General features: G+C 42.8%; 1 protein-coding gene across 2 annotated transcripts; it reads left to right on the plus strand.

The window, feature by feature from the left end:
• On the plus strand, positions 1–12,124 carry LOC110956919 (BTB/POZ domain-containing protein KCTD1). 2 transcript variants are annotated; one of them, XM_022202693.2, is made up of 5 exons: positions 1–282; positions 6,076–6,254; positions 7,090–7,234; positions 8,287–8,592; positions 10,905–12,124. In XM_022202693.2, the coding sequence occupies exons 1-5, from the start codon at positions 274–276 to the stop codon at positions 11,064–11,066; spliced, it is 801 nt and encodes a 266-aa protein (XP_022058385.1). In that variant the 5' UTR covers positions 1–273; the 3' UTR covers positions 11,067–12,124. The 2 variants fall into 2 exon arrangements, with proteins under 2 accessions (XP_022058385.1, XP_022058378.1); XM_022202686.2 differs by lacking the exon at positions 1–282 and adding an exon at positions 4,524–5,273.
• The last annotated feature ends 9,151 nt before the right edge of the window (positions 12,125–21,275 follow it).

Below are 21,275 nucleotides of genomic sequence, written 5' to 3' on the forward strand. Positions count from 1 at the left end.
CATAAACTCAACAAAGACTGAGGCACTGCTGTGATCTCTTCCTTTGCTCGCAGTTTTATTCTGCAGATTGGTTTAGACTGGGGCAGAGACATGAGCTAATTGTATCCTGATCTTTGCCTTGAGGGGTTTCGGAGCCCTGGAGCATGTATTCTCTGTATTTTGTTCTGTCTACCTTAGCCAAGCTATTGCATTTCTCAGTGGTGTAGGAAGAGAAGCAGATCGTGGGCCAAATCGGAAGGAAAAGGTGCTCAAAAAGATACTTTATGCCGCTCTATGTTTCAGGTAAGCGAAGATTTATTTGGTTTGCTATTATTTCCGAGGTTGGATGGACTGGGACATTGAGGCGCAGCAGCTTTTACGCATGTGCCAAGCGATTCGAGCGGTACAGTTCTTAAAAAATATTTAACCACTTCCTGGCTATTGTTCCTTGCTTACTGTACAAATGTATGCGAGTGTCTACGATATAGGAGGCTTTGGCACATCTGATGTGAACCAACAGCGGATTAGACGGCGATCTTGTCGAGCAAACACTCTACTTATCCACCGTGTGAATTCGCTCCTGGCGCGTTTCAGCTCCGAAAACATCACCGTCTCCGTGTCGCTGTTGCTGTACAACTTGCCCATAACTTACTTAAACCCGCGTTTGTCGTTCCCCTAAAGATTTTTTGAAGTCAGATTTGTCGCGAAACCTTTCCATTTCCTGGCTGCCCCAGATCTTCTAATGAAAGACGCCATTGTGGAGTAATTTTGCCGCAGGCGTATTTCTTATTCTGTGTGACAGGATGTACCTTTTTACACACGTCAATGTAAAATCTGTGAATCATCCTTTAATACAAGCCGTGTCCATGTTGGGATAATCATATTTTACGTCAAAGAGGACAAAAATAGGAGCGGATTTTGTCTTCTCCCCTCTCTTGGCTTTCTGACCGCGCCGTGCGTAATCAACTCCAAGGTCCGGATGCAAATCGGCAGATATATAGTTACTAAGAAGTAATAAGTAACGAAATTGACTTATTTTACTTGTACTGCCTCATTGTGTGTTAAAACTTGTACTTCTGTTGATAAAGTGTGTACTTTGCATAATATTATAGATTCCATCTTAAACAAATAAGCGGATTGCATTTTTGGTTACTTAAACATTTTCCATTAAGCTTCAGGCAGGATGACACTTAAATTAACATTATAAAAGTCTAACTTTTGGTCGCCTGAATTGAAAGCCAGTGGCCAGTTTGACCAGTTCCAGGAGGTGAATGAATAAACAGAATGAGATGTTGGGTTGTCAGGACTGATCACCTGATGGCGCTGCAACAAAACCATCCTGTGTCACTGCTCCTGTAGCTCTGCTTCCCAGTGCACCTAACAAACACACCTCTGAGCTCATGGGAAAGGGCATTGCTGGGAAAAAAAGAAAAAGAAAAAAAAAAACAGCCCACATTACATTTGTGTAACTCCACAACAAGTTTGAAGTTTTGCTTTACTTGCTAAATTGGAATGCCTTGGAGATAAATGCTGTTATTATACTTTGTGCCGTGGCTCTGGCACTCCTGCGCCCTGGGACAATTTGGTTTGTGCCAATGAACATGCACCACTGTCTCCAACAGCCTGCAGCCACACAGCACTGATCACACTTCCCTGTCCGTGATGTCACGCTGATGAGCAGCTGCAGTAACTTCACAAAGAATGATTTTGAAGAAGACAAGTAGCTCTATTTGTAGTAAAAGTCATGGACTGATTATGGGATTTGGCTTGATAAATATCAGGGCGCTGCTGTAACATTTAAGAAAAATCTGAAAGTCTGTGTCAGCCCAGTTTACTGTTAACACTTCTGACATAGTTCATTGTTTTATGCTCAAACATATTTGTTTGCCATGATCCAGAAGCACTGAAAATGAATATTACAGTTAGATGTAATCTAGAGATTCTTGATATTTCCATTTCACTTTAAAGAGCAGGTTAGGATTCTGTATTTAATCTTATAATCTTGTAGTTTCATCTTGCATGGAATCTTTTCATCTTTTCACTAAAAGTATTTATACATGGAACAGATGTCACTTTTTTTCACTACAAACTTACAAAGCCAATGCTCTTACTAAGAAATATAAAAATAGTCAGACTGAAGTTGTGGCTTGTAAGACTGACATAACACAAAACACAGTCCATGTCTCTGTGCTCATTAAAAATATGTGTATTCATAAATGGCGTGCCTTTTTATACCCAAAAAGATGACTGTTATTCAGAAGTTATGAAAGCGTGAGCGAGACAAGACAATGTAAGATTAATGACACTGTCAGAAGTTTTACTGAAATGTACAAACACTACCTTTTGTTTTGCAGCAGTGTGTAGTTACCTTAAAATGCCAAAAGTCCAGTTTTATAGTCCAAAGGGATACAAACCAAACTAGTGAACCGGCCTACAATATTTATCAGACCAGGCTGCTGTGACAGTTCACTACCTGGCATTTCTTTGCCTTTACAACTTGCAGTGACTGAAGTTAACCCAAAGTCTGTAGCTGTCTGTGTGTGTGGACATTTGAAACAAATGGCCGTGGGCAACAAAGCAGAGACAACCCATCCAGATTATGTAAATACCAGTCTGCCTGCCTCGAACTGAATGTTAATGCTCTGATCTGAAATGCTAATTGTGTCTTGTGCGATATGTCGAAACAGTGAAGAGCTGCATTGTGGGATGGACAACTGAAAGTTAGTTTGTTGCTTATGCTGATCCCAAAAGGCCCTTTGAATATTACAATAGCAGACAGAGGCTTGCTTGCTTGCTGTGTTTGTGGCACTTTAGTTGGTGTAATCCTTAATTATCTTACTAAACCAGAGCTGTACTGTTTGTTCCTTGAAGTTTGAGGGGAAGACGCTAAAATTCTGATTTTGCCTGTTTGTGAAAGAGCATTGGTGGAAAACAGCAGGAGTAACAGGAACAGCTCAAGTGCTGCCGGCTTTGATGCCCTGTGCCTGTTTTAGATTTGTTTGTGCATACTGTGGTGCGGCGAAATTACACAAGCCGGGTAAACGAGCAGATTCACGAAACGCATACGCATTGTCTGGTTTCACAAACATCATCACACGGCAGACGTCTGCAGCACTGTGGTGAATTCAAAATGGCAACAGGTAGGAGAAGTGGTGTCATGTGGCGGATCTTCTCTGCACATCCTGGCTGATGGATGATGATGTATGAGCCATCACACATGAGCCCTCCATCACATGCTTAGTTGTGGATTCTGGTCAAGTTTGCGACCTTTGAACTGTTCTCAAGCTAAATACGTGAAAAAGTGAAAAAAACGTAACGAGGCCGCCGGTTCAAGATGTCCACGGCATGTTTTTCCTTCCCACTAACGGAGTGATTTAGTGATATAAGAAGCTCACGAACCCCTCAACCAAACCCCCCCCCCTTCCTCACACCCACCCAACCACCCGTTCTTTTTCACTCTCTCTTCTTTCTCCCCTGCAATTTTCCATAATGCCTTACAGATTTTACACTCAATCCACCTTTGCGATGACAAGGCTTTGAGGAAATCCAATTCCACCAAGCTGTTTTCAGAACTTACTCTCCACAGGCGCACACGCTCGCTCTCACACTCTCTCTCCCTCTCTCTCACACTCACACTCTCTCTCTCTCTCACACACACACACACACCACCATCTCCACAAATTAGTCAGGGAACAAATTACCTGCATTCTGAGTGTGATCCCACGCACTTTGCCGGCTGCCTTACACAGGTCCCCTTTTGAAGAGCAGCCATGTGATTTCTCTCTCTTTTGCCCTGCAGGCCCCTTTGCCTTCTGCGAGGGATTCTGGAGTTGAATTTTAAAACTATGTATGGCTGCTGCCTGCGCTTATCAGCGCGTGCACAAGTGGCATGCAAATCAGACCAGGATCACACACCGCATTGGAGGCCTACACTCAAAGGCAAGCTTAATTGCTAATTGGGTATCTAGGTGTGAAACTCACACTGCCAATGAGAAGCAGGAATGTGGATGTTTTAAGGCCAGTGGTTGAACTAATTAATTTTAATCTGAATGTTATTAAAAATTGTGGATTCCCTGCATTTTCTATGTGAAAAAAAACAGCCCAGGAGAGTGCTGTGGCAGTACTTTTAACTGCAATTGGACATGTTGTGGTCTGGTTTTATACTCCGTGATATCATTAGTGTGGTGGTTTTGCAATGCATCATACAGTAACTCTTACATTTGCCAGGCATGTAGCCAATGAGAGAGAGATCAAGAAGAAGTTTGAAGCGTCTGCTCTGAGGGTAGATTGCTGTTTTGGAGGGATGTGATGTGGTGCTTCTGATGCAGTGTTTCTTTGTGCTCTTAGAGGCCACTTCAGTTGCTGTTAATATTCTGTTTGAAAAGAGTGTTTGACCCTAAACATGCTTTGTTAACAATGCTCTTGCTGAGTGTGTTTTGTGAGACTGTAAGGATCATGATAGTATATGTGCACATGGGGTATCAGGAGGGCATTTTTTTTTTTTTGTCCGGGTGATTGGAAAGGTTGGCCACAGTGAATGACTGAACTATGTGGGGATTATTGTGTTGAAGGAGGGTTTGACCTGCTGGAGGGAAAAAAATCTGCTCTTGAACAATGGGCAGCAGCAGCATCAGGGGGGAGGAGGTGACCGCGCGCAGAAACACTGCTCCAAAAGGGGGGCCAAAGGCCAGCTGTGGAAGGTCCAGATGTGCGTGTTAACTCGCATAACCGACACCATCACAATCTGTTAGGCAGGATTTGTTTTTAGTCGCGAAAATGCGACACACATACCTGCCACTGAAACAGCGACAGCCCAAAAGAGCCGCGGGCGCTACAATGCTAATGTTGTCGGGGGCTTTGACTTCTCCCAGCCACTGCAAAGAAGCTGCTCCGTGTGACAGCCACGGCGCCGCTCTTCCCCCGGTGCTCGCTATCCCGCTTTTCACGCCTCTTCTCGTTTGGCAGGTGTGCTGGAGAAATAAAAGGAAAGAGAGGAGAAAAAAAGAGGGAGAGAAAGAAACCGCCGTCCTATCTCTTAACCTTAAGTCTGAGCTGTAATGGACGAAACGGATATCATGGACTTAACGCATCAGAAAGCGAGAAAGCGACCGCGTCCAATCAGTTCCGTGGATGAGTCGGTGCACGCTTCCCTCAAACGGCTCCCGATCCGAGCGGCGGAGTGCAGGGAGCCCTCACTGATGTTCGCTGTCAGAGGAGAGCCCGTTCCCGCAGCATCTCTCAAGCAAAATGACCATTCGGTGACTTCCTCTCCAACCACAGTGATGCCGGCGCAGGTAAACGCGTAAAAGTCCGATTTTGTCTGTGGAGAGAAGAGAGGGGGGGAAAGCAGGGAAATAACTTGAAACTGACGCCGACCTGTCACTTTTACACGAGCGAACACTTTGGTTTTATTAGATGCAGTGAACTCTTCGCCTTCTTGTTGTCCTTACATGTAGGCTGCGCACATATTGTCTAATTTTAATATCAGGCACAGTCTTCTGTTTGCTGCTGTAATTTCTGTGAAACATTTTCTGTCTTTTGCTTCTCTGACATTTAAGTCCAGTCATCCTCAGTGACTTGGAATATTTTTTCTCCATCCTCCTCTCAGTGTCTGAAACTTTTGGGGATAAAGTCATTTTGTTCTCCACAGAAATTGTCTGTTAATGGTGTTTGTAGGTTAACATGAGACAGTTTCTCCAAATCCTATTACAGTATTCAAATCAAGAGCCGTTATTGCTCATTTCCTAGACTGAGATTGATGCTCCAAATTAATTTGGTTTTGGAGATTATGGCCCACAGGAGTGGATGCTTCTGGATTGTGGCAACATTCAGGTCAAGGTCAGGCTGCTCTATCTTGCAGGGAATTTTAAAAAAAACCCTTTCTTTTCCACTCTTGACTGTGGAATGAAAGAATTAGATTGTTGTGTCTGATTCTTATTTCTTTTATCTCTTGAAATATTCAAAATCTCTGAAACCCCCGGGGAGTTTTCGTCTTTTTATTTCTGATTTGCAGCCGGGGAAAAAATGGAATTAACTGTATTTTCCTGGCTGTCTCACCTACCTTTGTCTATATTTCCTGCCTCTGTGCTCCCTCAGGATAATCGCTCCAGCATGTCCAGGCCTATGATCACACGGTCACCAGTGTCTCCCTTGAGTAACCAGGGCATCCCAACACCTGCACAGCTCACCAAGTCCAACGCTCCTGTGCACATCGATGTAGGCGGACACATGTACACCAGCAGTCTGGCCACCTTAACAAAATTCCCAGAATCCCGGTGAGTCTACAATATCATGCAAATGTATCTGAAGTGTGTGATAAAGGTGCATTTTTGGCTCAGGGTCCAGAATTGAATGTTTGTCCCGCGATTGTCACCAGACGTGTTTGTCAGAATTTCCTCTCAGTTTAATGTCATCCTGTTAAATTTTTAATGTTGGCATGTGACAGTCAAATGTCACATCTCTTCAAATCAAAAATACAGGCTCATGCATACACTTAGAGGAGATAGAAAATCTTTGCTGTCATTTGTTTTCGGTTTTATCAGGTGGTACCGCAAAATGTCTCCTTGTGAAGCAAAGCTCGCAGTTATTTTGAGGAGTAAACAATTTGCAGGAGCTTCAAGTGCGGGATGCAGAGCACAGACAAAAGCAACTTGGTTATTCTGACAGATGTCACAGCAGCAGTAAAGAGCTGAGGGGCATGGAGCCATCTGGAGGCTGGGAGGCCACACTGTCGCTCCGAGCACCGGCCCCGGGGTGAATGGCACCCTGCCTCAGGCAACCGAGCACCAGCTGGCCCTGACCTCTCCAGACCACCTCTGTTTTTAAATTTCTTTCTTTATTTATTTATTTCTCTCTTTCTTTCTCTCTTATTCTTTTCTTGAGAAATGTCAATCTTTCCACATGCTCTTGCTTCATCATTTCACCTCCAATAACCAAGATGGATCCCAAAACAGGAGCTTAAATTCATGCCTTAAGGGATGTTATGAATTTTGTGTTTGAAAACGGTGAAAAAATACAATTTTGGTAATCTTTCCATGTTTGTCCTCCTGCCTCCTTCCTTCCTTCCTCCCTTTCTGCCTAACCCGCCACCCCTCCTCTCTCTCTGGGTAGAATTGGTCGTCTCTTTGATGGCACAGAGCCTATAGTCCTGGACAGCCTGAAGCAGCACTACTTCATTGACAGGGATGGACACATGTTCCGCTACATCCTCAACTTCCTCAGGACGTCCAAGCTCCTCATCCCAGACGACTTCAAAGTGAGTGGATGTCCATCCTAGAAACTGTAAAGTCCCATCAGCCAGTCAGCAGTCCTACAACTTAGCACACACAATGAATGCTAAGGCCGTGGAATGCCTTTGGTCACTGGTCCTCCTTGAGTTGCTGAAAACAGTTCTCATGCTGGAGACAAAATATCAGGGCTGTGCCAAACGAATCTTGATTATAATGCATTTCCTCATCAAGAGGAGCAATTTGGTCGCCTCAGGCCATTAGCAGCCAAAGATTCTGTTTAAGGAAAGTGGTCAGCATGCACTGAGATAAATGAATGCATCCATGACCACATGGCATGCTATTTCTGACAGCTCCCTATGTTCTTGTGCCAAGTGTCCATCCACGGTGACACTCACTGTATGTGACACATTAGCATTCCTTCTTTTTGGTTGCATGTATCATTTAGTCAGTAATTACTTAACTTGCCCTGGGAGAAAGCAAATAGGCACATTATCTGATGGACTGTCCGCAGTGAGAGTCAATCAGTGGAAAGTATGTCAGTTAAAATAAGCAAAGACAAAAGGCAGGCTCAAGTTCAGTCTAAGGCCATATTCACATCGGCTAGATTTTGAGAGGAGCATGAGAAAACTGGAATGTGCTGCAATTTAGGCCCTGCAGTCCTGCGGGTAAAGGATCTGCTCCTCTACCCCATGAAACCCTGTGCTACATGTCGCACTACATCTCCTCCACTTTGGATCTTTTCTAATTTTTGCTGAATGGTGTCTTGACTAGGGTTTGTTGCTCGTTCATGTAGAACGCAGACTCGTTTTGTTTCTTTTTTGGGGTTTGGCTCCATGTTATAACAAAAATAGCCAATTTAAACTGATGTGCTTACTTTGTTTTGTTGTTATTTTGCTCTCTAGCGTAGCAGGATATACTGTTTTCTGCATTTAGGCTAGCAGTGCACATTCAATTACACTGGATCACACATAAATGAAGCCCCAAGTCCACACATTTAAAATAACAAACAATATTTGCTGGGCTAAGTGTAACCTATGAAAGCAAACCACTTCACATTTCTATTTCCTGTTTCCTACAGGACTACAGTCTGCTGTATGAGGAGGCCCGATACTTCCAGCTGCAGCCCATGCTTGCTGAGCTGGAGCGCTGGCGTCAGGACCAGGAGCTAGGTCGGGTGTCGCGCCCCTGCGAGTGCTTGGTGGTGCGCGTTGCACCTGACCTGGGAGAAAGGATCACGCTCAGCGGTGACAAGGCCCTGATTGAAGACGTGTTTCCAGAGATTGGCGACGTCATGTGCAACTCCGTCAATGCCGGCTGGAACCATGACTCCACGCACGTCATCCGCTTCCCACTCAATGGGTATTGTCACCTCAACTCTGTCCAGGTAATGGAGACTTTTGGCAGTCTTTAGTGTTGAGCATTTCAATTAGCATTCATTAATAAATCCAAAACCTCAAACGTTAGATAAAGTGACATTCTTATATATTTTTTATTCCAAATGTATGCCCAAGGAATTGACTGAGGTGATGATCTGTTCATTCAGCTTGGTTTCATCTGCTGCTATAGTAGAGGCTTTCAAACTTTTACTGATGTCTGATTGCAAACTCTTATCTTTTTAATCTAATCAAATCACAAGAACAGCCTTGCAGAAAAATGTTCTTTGATGAGTTCATCAAAGCATTCATTTAGCAGGCCATCATTACACAAGTCTACCACCATCTTCACTTTACTGTGAACTGACTGGAATAATAATCTTGACTTTGGCTCCAGAGCTGGTGGATGGTCAGTTTCAGTAGCTTTTTCTTATCATCTGTTGTAACACTGGCTTTTTTTTAAAAAAAAAAAAAAAAAAAAAAACCTTAGCTGTGCACTGGGTATCACTGCCAGTCTGATGGTAGAGTTTCATGTGCTGGAATTGCTTACATTGGTAGGGACTGAAATGAATGAACGAACAGAGGGCAGAGCGTCAGAGAGCATTAGGAAGTTGGCAATTCAGGATGCAGTGGAAACACTTAGGTAGATGTAAGATCATGGCTCGTAGTGTTTTACGGTTTTGTGAACTGGTACTTGATCCATATTGAACTTAAGCTTTTAGGTGGCCGCTCTTCAACTATTATTGCTTCTCTTGATAGCATGTCAGAAGAAGAATTAAAAGGACGCGTTTTCTAGTAAGATCAGTGAGAAATAATGTACATTTTAACGCATAAGTAAATAAATATCAGCACTGATTTTAGGTAGCACAAATGTGATGTATCACTATTTTGTGGATCAAAGACATCTCGCTAACACATGATAACAAAACTTTTAAGATGTTGAGAAAGTTGTTATTTCAAGGGAAGCAAAACAATAAGCTTTGCATCTGTTCAGACATAATTCGTTATTCAAAAATTGACCTGTAGTATGTTTATTTGAGAACTAAAGGTCAGTGTGCACTTGACATTTGCCATTACCGTACATTACGCTGTGTTTAAAGGATTTAGAATTAACCCTAACCCTGGCCCCCAGGCAAAAACCTTACTTACAAGAATAAAACTTTAAAAAGAAAGCTTTTAATATCATGAAATACATATTGCACCATTCACTGAGCAAAAAAAAAAAAAAAGATTAAAATCTTTCATTGTGTCAAACTCTGCTGTTATAATCAGCATGTATTTGGCAATACTGCATTTCCCTGATTATATATTGATATTCCACTAATTCATTGATGGCAGAATCCTCCAATACGCGTCAATAAATGATGAACGGGAGGCATATTTGAAAAGATTTCACAATGATTTGGAATGTGTCTCCATCTGAGGAAGTCGAATCTCCACCTCCTTCTCAAAAACACACAAACAAACCCGTCTCTTAAGTGTGTGAGTCGTGGAGAGCGAGCAAGAGAGTGAGCATGCTCCCTGGCAGGTTGTCCCCAGGCAGAGCCCATAATCCTGTTTGGTTATTAAAGCACGCCGGCGGTGAATGCTGTATCTGCGGCTAATGGAGGCAGGGCGGGGGGTTTGAGAGAAGGAAGGGGAGCAGAGAGAGCTGCCAGCAGTAGGGGGACCTTTGTAGTTTTGGCGGAGGCTTGGGCCTGGGGGAGAAATGGGGAGAGGAGGGGGGGCGGTTTTTGCTGAGCAGCCCACACTGAGCCAAGTGGCAGAGAGAAAGCCTCACTGCTCCCTGGGGCCTCTTCGATGGAATGTGATCCTACAGCCCCCCCGGACACGTCTGTAGATGTCTGCAAGGCTGCGAGATCAGGAACAGCTACACACACACACGCAGACAAACACACATATACACCCGAAAACAATGAAATTGAGGCATGAGGCAATATGAGAGGCTCTTGGTTTTGTGAAAGTCTTGTGAAAGTCTCATCCAAATTCCCGTCACAGGCCGTATGTTGCTGCAGCTTACTCCCAAAGCTGTTTCCAATGCTAGACTTAGCACTAACGCAGCAGCATATAATTGGAGGAACTCTGGATGATTCTGTGTTTTTCAGCTTTGCAGTGGTAAACAAAGGGTTAGAGGTTACATTAAAGTTATAGCATCGCAGTTTACCTTGATCCGCAAATGTTTTTTTCACACCGACTATGAAAGATGGATAAATGAGCATTGCCTGTCACTGGATGATTAATGCTAATAGTTTTTCCCTCTATAATCGATGTCTTGTATTGCTTCTGACATCCTCGTCCTTCGGTCTCATTCTCCCGTTTTCAGGTTCTAGAGCGTCTCCAACAACGTGGCTTCGAGATAGCCGGCTCCTGCGGCGGAGGTGTCGATTCATCCCAATTCAGCGAGTATGTCCTGAGGAGGGAACTGAGGAGGACAAGTCAGCGAGGACCCAATTCAAACAGGATAAAGCAGGAGCAGCTGGACTAGAAGCCTCCTGAGCAGTAGGAGGTGCTAGACTTTTCTGTGGCAGCCAAAATGCTTGATGCTGCAGAGCTCTGTGGACTCTGTTTTTCTTCATTTCCTTGTTTAAGTTTTTGTTTTCTTAAACTTGAGAACCATCTAGAGAGTAAAAATGAAGTGCAACAGGAGATTTTTTTGCCATAAGAAGATACAAGACATTTGATAAGTTTGAGATTGCAAGGACATTTGTGATTGTCTAGCCCCCATAAACCAATTTTAAAAAGGATTTATATATGCTGGATCCCCAAACAAAGTTTGTTTTAAAACTTGGAACCTACATTAGGTTGAGTATGATTTCCAATTTACCCATATAAATTAACAAGGCTTTTATTGCTGATGTAGTGTGTTGCCTAGCTTGTCACCAGTGACTTGGGTTTGTTGTTTCACTGACATATTGGCTAAGTCTGTTTTTACCCCTGGTTCTGAAAAGGTCACTGATGTGTTGCTTACAGTACAGAATGTCTCAGTTGTCATACACGGTTAGTTTCAACAACAGCATCTTTTTTTTCTTAATTAACATGATGTTGAATATTGTGATACCAATGAAGTGTTTTGACTTTAATTTGAGGTTATTTTATCGGCTCGTGCCGTCAAATAGAGTTGACATTAGTATGAATTTAACATCAAAGAACCATTCTATATACAGTAAAAAATAATTTTGTAAATTATTATGTCACACCATTTGCCTCTTTGGGGAGTATGAACTACAAACCCCATGTGCTACTTTGGGAATTTATTTAATTGGATCATAATATTCCTCTGAGTCATGACCTGTAAATTTTCATCGTATATGTGTTTGTGTTTTTTACATTGAATCTTTTTCAAGCAAATTTGTTGCCTCCGACATGACTGAACAGATTAAAAGCTTATTGTACTACCCACTCCAAGATCACTTTTATTTGTAGCACATATTGATATGAAGTTGGATATAAAGTATTTCTAAGATGACTGACCCACCTACGCTCCCTAGATTTGAGTAAAGAGGAATGTAGCAAAAAAAAGTGAAATAAATCTCAGCTAAAGTCCTCATGGTGTCTGTCCGCTGTTTTTACCAGGGCTTATGTTTACATATCTGCACAGTGGTTAGTAAGTAATCCCTCAAAAATACAAATGTGCTGCATTTGTTGTGCTGCATTTGTTGTGCATCTTTGGATTATTTCTAGCATTCTGAATGTACTTAGTGGCGAGCGAGGCCAAAATCTTTTACATTATGTAGTGTTTTAGCTCTCCACAACCAGAGAGGTAAAGCGAGCTACCAAGGCAATATTGTACCTTGGAGGATTTATGCTGGTGCATCAGTGACTACATGGGGCATTCTTTACTTAGTTATATTGAATAGAGCCGACTTCTCCACGCAAGTCCTGTCAGTTGTGCTTCCACATATTCCTGCAGGGCCAAAATCCAAAGTGAAATCCCACACGGAGCCCTGTCGTCTTGTCTCCATCCCTTTTGGCAGAATCTCCACTTTCTTCGGCTATCTACGGTTTATGCTATATGTCTCCCTTTCAGGCCTCTTTGCCCCAGATTCCCTTTTGACTGACTGCTATTCTCATAGGCTAGAGGTGCAACTGTGAGTGGAACACAGCAATGCTTTGTTCTCAATCATAAAAATCTAACATTTTTCGGGGGCCTAATTAAGCATTCATGGTGCAGGTAGCAAACAAAGGAAATCTGAACTAAAATCATTAGAACTGACTGACTTCAAATTTAGTCGTTAAGACAATATGTATATGACTGGTGGATCATTTTTAACAATACTTAATACAGTATAATCATTTAAATATCCAAAAAATATATATCCATCCATTCTCTATACACTGCTTTATCCTCACTAGGGTTGCGGGGAGGGTGCTGGAGCCTATCCCAGCTGACTCGGGCGAAGGCAGGGGACACCCTGGACAGGTCGCCAGTCTGTCGCAGGGCTACACATACAGACAAACAATCACACTCGCATTCACACCTACGGGCAATTTAGAGTAACCAATTAACCTCAGCATGTTTTTGGACTGTGGGAGGAAGCCGGAGTACCCAGAGAAAACCCACGCATGCACAAGGAGAACATGCAAACTCTACGCAGAAAGATCCCAGGCCCAAGCCGGGATTTGAACCGGGGATCTTCTTGCTGCAAGGTGAAAGTGCTTACCACTATTCCACTGTGCAGCCCAAAATATATATAAGCATTTTTTATTAGTGAACTATTGCCTTAAATTAAAATATTGATATCACTCCTGTGTCGATACAAATACATATTGCACTAAAAACATAAAACCACAGCTTGTTGGTTTTACACTTTACTTTTTGTGCCCTTTAAACAAAGTAATTAAAGAGTAATATGAAAAGAACATAAACATACTTAGGCAATTTTCAACCAGCAGAAGGCTACCATTTTCTGCTTCTGCCTTGACAGTAGCATCCCTTCACTCATCTAACTCAATTAGAATGTTTTTTTTTCTGTAGTGGCATATATCTAAGGAGCAAATTTGATAGGCAGCATCATTTTTAATGGATCACCGTGAAAAACAGTAATTATTAAATGAAAAATGTTGTTCAGAGTGGTGTTGGAAGAGAGAATGAACATGTATTTAGGTTTCAATCCAGTAGTACATTTTGTGCACTTTATGTGATTTTTTTAAGTTTGTCACCTGAGGGGCAGCCCGGGTATAATGAGACCTTGTCCATCCCTATCGCTTCTCACTTCCTGTATTCCGACTAACTTGAAAAGGAATTAGAGATATTCTCCTCTCAGGACACGGGCGGTTGCAGAAAAGATGAATGGTATTAAGAAACTGACTTCCAGTCCTTTAGAGGACAGGGGTATGGAGGAGTATAAAGCAATCTGAGATCCTCCTCTCTTCTGTGGTGTGTCTGTGATCATGCCTCTTTCACTTGCTTTCTCTCTAGTGATTATTTCCAGTCATCAAAAGGCAGAGTAGGCCCTGGAGAAAGTGGCTGTGGCCATCTTTCCCTCGCTCCTCGGGCTTTGCTTACTCACCACTAGTGAAGGTCAGTGGATGGACTCATTCACCTCGTCTTCAGATCATCAGCCCTCTCAGTGCTCAGTTCTGCAGCCCAGTGCAAGCAGTGGCTTTAGTTCCTAATGAATGTTCTAACTAAATACACTTATTAAGATGATACTGTGCACTGGATTTTGCCTTCCTTTATCTGCAGTCCTCTCTCTTGTTCTGTGTTGATCTGTAGGTAATATTTTGTACTGTAGGTGCCTCCTACCTTTATTGAAAAAGCCTCTTGGCCATTTTATGCCAGCAAGATAATTATAAATGTAACCTATGGCAAAAAAGCAAAGCACAACTCCCACATCTCTCCCTTGCCATTTCTCACTCTCTCTCTCTCTCTCTCTCTCTCGTTCTCTCTCTCTCTCTTTTTCTCTCTCTCCCTCCCTTCCTCCCCCACCCTCAGCCTCAGGAGCTGATTTCAAATTTTCAAAGATATCTCATAGTGAGGCTGTGAGATTGAAGGCTCATAAATACCTTTATTATAATATAATGGTCACATATTTCTGCCCATTATTTCTAGTGGAAAAATTAGTTCATCTGTGTGATGAATGCCTTCACAGTCTTTGAGGCTTTTAATGATCTTAGATGGACAATCGCTGGTGGAGTAATATCTCAAATGGACACTCGCTTGTAGAATAATACGCTACAGCGGCTTTGCTTGAGTTATAAAAATTCGAAGCTTTGCGCAGAACGGAGCCAGTATAAATACAAAAAGAGGAGCTTGGTGCCTGTACTGATGAATTAACTTGTTTGAGAAGCATGCAGAGTAGAAATATGCACTTATGTTTCTGCAGTGAGACATAGTCCTCGATGTCCCTATGATTTCTTTTTGTAACAACCCAAGGCAACTTGTAACAACCCACAAAAATATCCATAAAACATGGTTTAACCCAGTAAGCTTCGATAACCTCCTCTGTGGTTTTGTCAGCTCAGTCATACAAGATATTTTGGCAGCAGCGTTTTACTGGATAGTCAAGCAACAGTGGAGGTGGATGGCTAGTGACTAAAGCCAACAATACTCTTTTTTCGAGCACAAGAACAAATCCTACTGAGTTTGGCTCAAAAATAAATTGAACAATTTTAATTTTAAAGGAGGAGACCAACAATTCAGTCTCAAGGCTGAAAAGCAGGGACAGTGTTATCCATTGTACGTTGAATTTGGCATCTCGTCTGGTGCCACCTGCTGACATACATAGATTTAAAAGGCACCAAGCATCACGACAGTGGACAGCTGAGAAAAGCTTATCTTTATGCAAGTGCACTCTGAAACAATGCAAGCAACAACTAGATGAAATCTATGCAAAGAGCGACGCCAGATCAACAATACTTGGAACTTTTGGAGTACAGTGGAGAGATGCTCTTAATGTCACGGTCATGATGATGCTGAACAGTTATAACTCTCACATTGGTCACCATATTACTTCAGCGTGCTAGCATGGTTTTGCTAACTAGCACTGTCTAAGTGCAACACAAGCTACGATGAGAATATAATATTTGTCAAGATAGTGTCCAGTCACGCTTTGAAGAGCTGAGCAAAGTAATATTTTGACCCAATGTCAGCACTGGAGAAAAGTTAAAGAACTGCCAATAGGCGCCTAATTCATCCTGAGTGGGGTGCAAACATGTGTGGCAAGTTTTGTCGCAGCAATCAATAGTTCACCGGATGAATGGAATACATTGACTTACCAGTGGTGTCAATTTCAGTCCTTGCAATTGCTGCAGAGATATTTCATAAAAAATGCAAACTTGCTGGTGGCACCAGAGATAAAATCTGGCAATCACCAAAGTTAGCAGGATCCATCCTCTGGAGACCAAGAATGTATTTATGGTATAATAATAAATCTGAACCAAAGTAGTATACTAACCAACTGGTGGAACAGACTGGCACTAACATCCCCACATTTCCTGACAACTAAGATAGTTAAAAAATGTATCCCAAACTATACTTACTGAAGTACTGCAGCAATTTTGTCAGACTTGAAATAGTTTCTCCAGAACCACAGAAGACAGCATGTAACTGTTTATGGCTCGGTACTCTCTGTAATGACTAAATTTTTTGTACTATTCCATATAAATCTTTACTCTTCACTGACAGTGATTAACAAAGATCCTGATCCTGTACACGACCGCCATTTTGTTCTGTGTTAAGTATCCATGTATCTTGCAGCATGCTATTCAGAAGCACGTTGTCTGTCAAAAACAGTAGATCCTAAATCTTGTCAGACCCCTACTCACCCCATGGTGATTGGACTGTAATGTGTGACAGTGCTCATAGTGGAGAATCTAAGGTAGTGCTCCAGAACACGCTGTGCTTTCCATTGTTTATTTATCAGTCAGGCCTTGAATTATGGTGTGCTTGCAGTGAAGAATTTTAGACCGGACTACGGTCGCTGCAGGCCCCTTGGCATACACTGTACACTGAGAGGGAATCATTTATATTCTACTCCAGAGGTAACAGAAGAACATGAGATTGGGAAACAGCTCAAACACCACTCTGCTTGTGAGGCTTAAGGCAGAGAAAAGTCAAGCTGTTTTTTTTTTTTTTCCTTTCTGGTGGGGTGCAAAGCACATTCAAGCAAGTTCTGTTTTTCTTTTCACTTTTTTTAAGAGTTCCTCCAAAAATTTCTTAATAAATAAACTGCATTTGCTGTTTGCAGTTATATCTTCATAGTCGCACTTTTTTTAGAGTGACGCTTTATGGCTCGGCGGAGGTGTGATGGAATGCTGACTTTGGTGAAATTTTTCTGCAGCAATGAAATCTGACCAGCGAAGCTACATGAAAAATGTTAAAGGTGCTGCATTCTAACCCGCATCGAAAAAGCCTGGAGGGCGTTTTAAGCCACTGAGATAATTGCAAATGTATTCTTTGGTAAAAGCATCAGCAAACTTGCCCCATTCCTGACTCTTTTCTTACTTTTTTCTCCCTACCTATCTCTCTCTTTCTTTCCCTCTCTCCCTTGGTTGAGAATTAATAAGGGATACCTAGCCTTGATTAAAAGGTCTCAGCTATACAGTATTGCTCACCGGCAGCACACCTCCCTGCGCCAGCCTTTCACATGGGTAGACCTGCATGTTAGGAGTGCTCTAATGATTCTGGAGCTTGCCATTCGAGGGCCACCTATCCATCATAGTGGTAAGGCCAGCGGCTTTATTATAATACAGAGGACAGACATGCTCTGAGGCTATGTGGGACACAATAGAGGTCTTTCAACAGACCTATAAATACATGATCTGTCAGAGTTGCTGTCCTGAGGGCGCTCTCAGCCAGGCTCTAGCCCTCCGGTTGGCCATCACTTATGCTAAGATATGCGCCAGCCCTCGGGCTAAGGCTAAGGCTCAGTTCATTTCAGCCCCTCATCAACCACCACATTCTACCTCCAGCTATGAGAATAAATAAGAACAAGATGAAAAAAAAAAGTGATTCATTATGATGGAGAGCAAAACCTTAACAAAACAAACAAATCGAGGGAGTGAAAATAAACAGTGATAGCCCACTATTGACTCTTTGGCAGCAGCATCTGAAAAGCTGTTGCTGAAATAACACAGGGGGGATTTTGATCCAACAACACACTTCAATATGAGGGAAAAGCTGACCATACGGGTTACACGCTGGGATATTTGTTTTGTTATATCACCAGTACGGACAATGGTATTAGAAAAATGGCAAAAAAAACAAACAAAAACGCTACACTTGCAAGAGTGTGCAGCCATGAAAGAAATATCTTATGGATAGGTGTGACTTAGAGGAAGGAGAGGAGCATCACTGTCTCCCATCAACTCTTCCCCCAATATTATGTTTTGTAAGTACATTTTAAGTGATATATGCATCCCCCCCCTCCTCCTCCTGCTCCTCTCCTTGTCTTATCTCAGGTGAGAATCTCTTTTCACTGTTGCCTCCCAGCCAAGATCAGCAATCTGGGAGTTGGGTGTGTTCTTTTGGAGATTAGTGCGGATGGAGGCTGTTGCATGTTAGAATAATAAACAGGTGAACACTTTAACTCTGCATAATTCTCTATCTCTGTGCCACCTTAATGTATTAAAATCATATTCTTCCTCGGGGCAGAAAACCAGCAGCAGATTATGTCCAGGGCACGGTGAGTGGAAACCCAATGACAAATCCCACCACTCTCACAACAATGATCACCTGGGCAGAAGGTTGCTATTTATCATGCTTTTCACCAAATCCTGGCATTTAAGGGTGTGATTCTAGCTGTTTAAATTGTAAGTATTGCTAAAGTGTCTGCTGATGTGGTAATGCCATGTTTACACTGGGACACACTTCACTCTGTCTGCAAACAACACCTTTCTCCAAACACATGTTCGCACCCCCAAATTCTCCCTGTTCCCATCCAGAGCGTACCCACTCCACCTGCCCCCTTTTTGGGTTCTCCAAAGGGTTATTCCAGCCCCCTTGACAGCCAAGCCAGGTAGAGGGTGGTGTTTATAATGGCTGGTGTTCTCAGCTTTAGATTTTTTGGTGCCCCCCTCCCTCCCTTTTACACACACATGCACACAACAACGCCCCCTGCACCAGCCTCATCCGCCCCCGAGCACTCCCTCCCCAACTTGCTCTTCTTCTTCTTCTTCTTCTTCTTCCCCCAGATCTCTCTTTGCCACAGCTGCTGCCTCCTGGCCTCACCCAGAGCCTTCAGGAGGCTTCCCAGCTCCCTCTCCTTTCCCCTGCAGCCAAGAAGGAAAAGCAGGCAAAGGAGGAAAATAAAACTTCAGGCACACCACGCAAGGCCATCTGGGTAATCTTGTTCAAAAGGCTTGAGGTGATAGCTGCAATTTACACAGGCGAAAAAAAAGAAAGAAAAAAAAAGAACAGACCTCATTTCCATACCTACCAGCCTCAAGGAGATGAAATTGAATAAACTAAGAATTAGAAAAGAATTACAGTAAAACCAATACGGAATATTCAACATTAGTTCATTTTGTCCTTGTAACACCCCCTCTTCACACACACACGCACACATCTCCTGATTTCCGAAGAAAGAGTTGGGCTGACATGAAGGTGCCATGGACAACTAACAGAAGCACACAAGTGTACACGCTCTTACTTGCACGAACACACCAACACGGTTTCCGTCAAATACACATGCAGACACACACACAGCCGACGGGGGAAACAATATTTGTGATGAAAGCAAATCAAACTGAAATCCAACATGTTAAAGTCAAGTTGATTAGTGTGAAAATGTAAAAGCATCTTCAACTGGCATATCCCACAGTCATAAAGATATGTTAATTTGCAACTTAATGGCTGAAAGCATAATTTTGCTTATATAAACCTTGAAACATGCTGCATTTCTGAAATGTGCCTTAATTTAATGAAGTAAACACCACCACAAAACAATAAATGCCCCAATTAAAGAACAGGCATGAAGAGAAGTGTCTATTTCCCATTTTGCCCCTGCGGACATATGTACCCAAGCGTGTCTGTGAATTTACCCACACGCAGAAGCATATGCATCGTGTGCAGCTCATAAACATCATGCCTTCACGTTTCACATTAGCATATGCGCTGTGTTGTTTAAGATGTAGGTTATCTGGTGTGAGATCCAGGCTACATGTTTGTGACACTATCACAGAGCGCCCATGCTTTTATTTGTGAGCGTCGAGTGTGTGTGCTTGCATGCTTCAGTATGCAAGCGTACAGCTATGATGGCATGGCGTTACTGTATAATTAGTACATAATGTAGTCAGGGTTAGTGTTCATAATTGCATGCATGTTACAAGAACATATTGTGTATTAGAGGCAGGATGTGCCATCCTCTATTCTTCCTTCCTTCTTTTCCTGCCCCTGTGTCTGTATGTCATCTGGCCTGCTTCGCACCCCTGGGGGCATATCCCATCAGGCTTGCTGTGCTCCAATGTGTCCCGACAGACCTGATGTGATCTGAGTGGCTGACGGGTTTGTCCCTGCTGCCCGCTGTCTTTTCACTTCCTTGCTTCGCTCACACATGTGCCTAAGAAACACACAACCTGATGCAGGCTGACTGGAGTTTGCACCTCCTGCAAGCTTCCAATCAGTGGATGTGCAATTATTTGCTGCATGGGCATCCGTCAAAGAAATGTTTTCGCCGTACGGGAGTCGCCTCACATCAATAATCTCGAGTTCAGTCTTGAGTTTTGGTTTCACCGTGGATAATTCAAGTGTGGAACATGGTTAAGTGCTTTGCTTCTACTTTTAGTATCCATTTGAATGTGTGCATAAATGTGAACGTTCAATTATGAAACCCCGCTGGAGAGAAACAATGCCCTCTTGGTTCAGTAGCCATCTTACACACACACACACACACACACACACAGAAGCCTGAGGGGATGCAGAAAGAGTGGGGGTTGGATACCATGAGACTAGGGCATCAAACTGGGGCTTAGAGACAGAGATATACCAACTGGAACCTTATACCTACAGGGTGTGTGTCTGTATCTATGTGTGTGTGTGTGTGTGTGTGTGTCTGCTCGCATCCTCGTGTTAACACAAACTCACACATATGGAGGAAGCAAGTGTCATACTGAGGAAGGGAGAATGCTACATAAGGGGAATACAGTTTGTGGAGGCTCTGTGTGTGTATGTGTGTTTGAATATAATCTAATTGCTTACTAGTGGAGGACAAAATTGTTTTGCCTGCAGGTCTAAGTATGGGTGGTGCTGATGAGAACTGGTCTGATATCTCAATCCACCAATCAGCTATGCCGGGCCACCCCACAGCTTACCTCTTAAAATCCTGTCCTGTCTATGCTAATGCTGTGTGCGTGAGTACAGCATTTTTGCTAATAATATTTGAATATTTGTTCTTGACTTTTTCATAAAATGTACAAAATGTATAAAAAAGGGCTGGTTTAAAGTCTCCAGTCAAGTACAGAAACAACAGGGAGCATTGGGGTTTTAGCATTCAATTAAAAGAAGATCGAGGGGACGTTTATTGATATTTCTCTGCACACTTCAGGCAAAGCACAATAATACCCCAAGTTCACAGCAATGTTTTTTTTTTTTTTTGATCAGTGATTAACTACCTTAGTCAGGATCTGGGATCACCTTTAGGTGTTTGACACAACCTAGTGTGTCTTGTGGCTAAAATGATCCACAACACAAAGGAAATGGCTGCCGAAATGGCTCAGGGAGGATGGTGACGAAGCAATGTCATTATTGTGCTTG

The sequence above is a fragment of the Acanthochromis polyacanthus genome, chromosome 9 (assembly GCF_021347895.1).
Source record: "Acanthochromis polyacanthus isolate Apoly-LR-REF ecotype Palm Island chromosome 9, KAUST_Apoly_ChrSc, whole genome shotgun sequence".
Taxonomy (NCBI): Eukaryota; Metazoa; Chordata; class Actinopteri; family Pomacentridae; genus Acanthochromis; species Acanthochromis polyacanthus.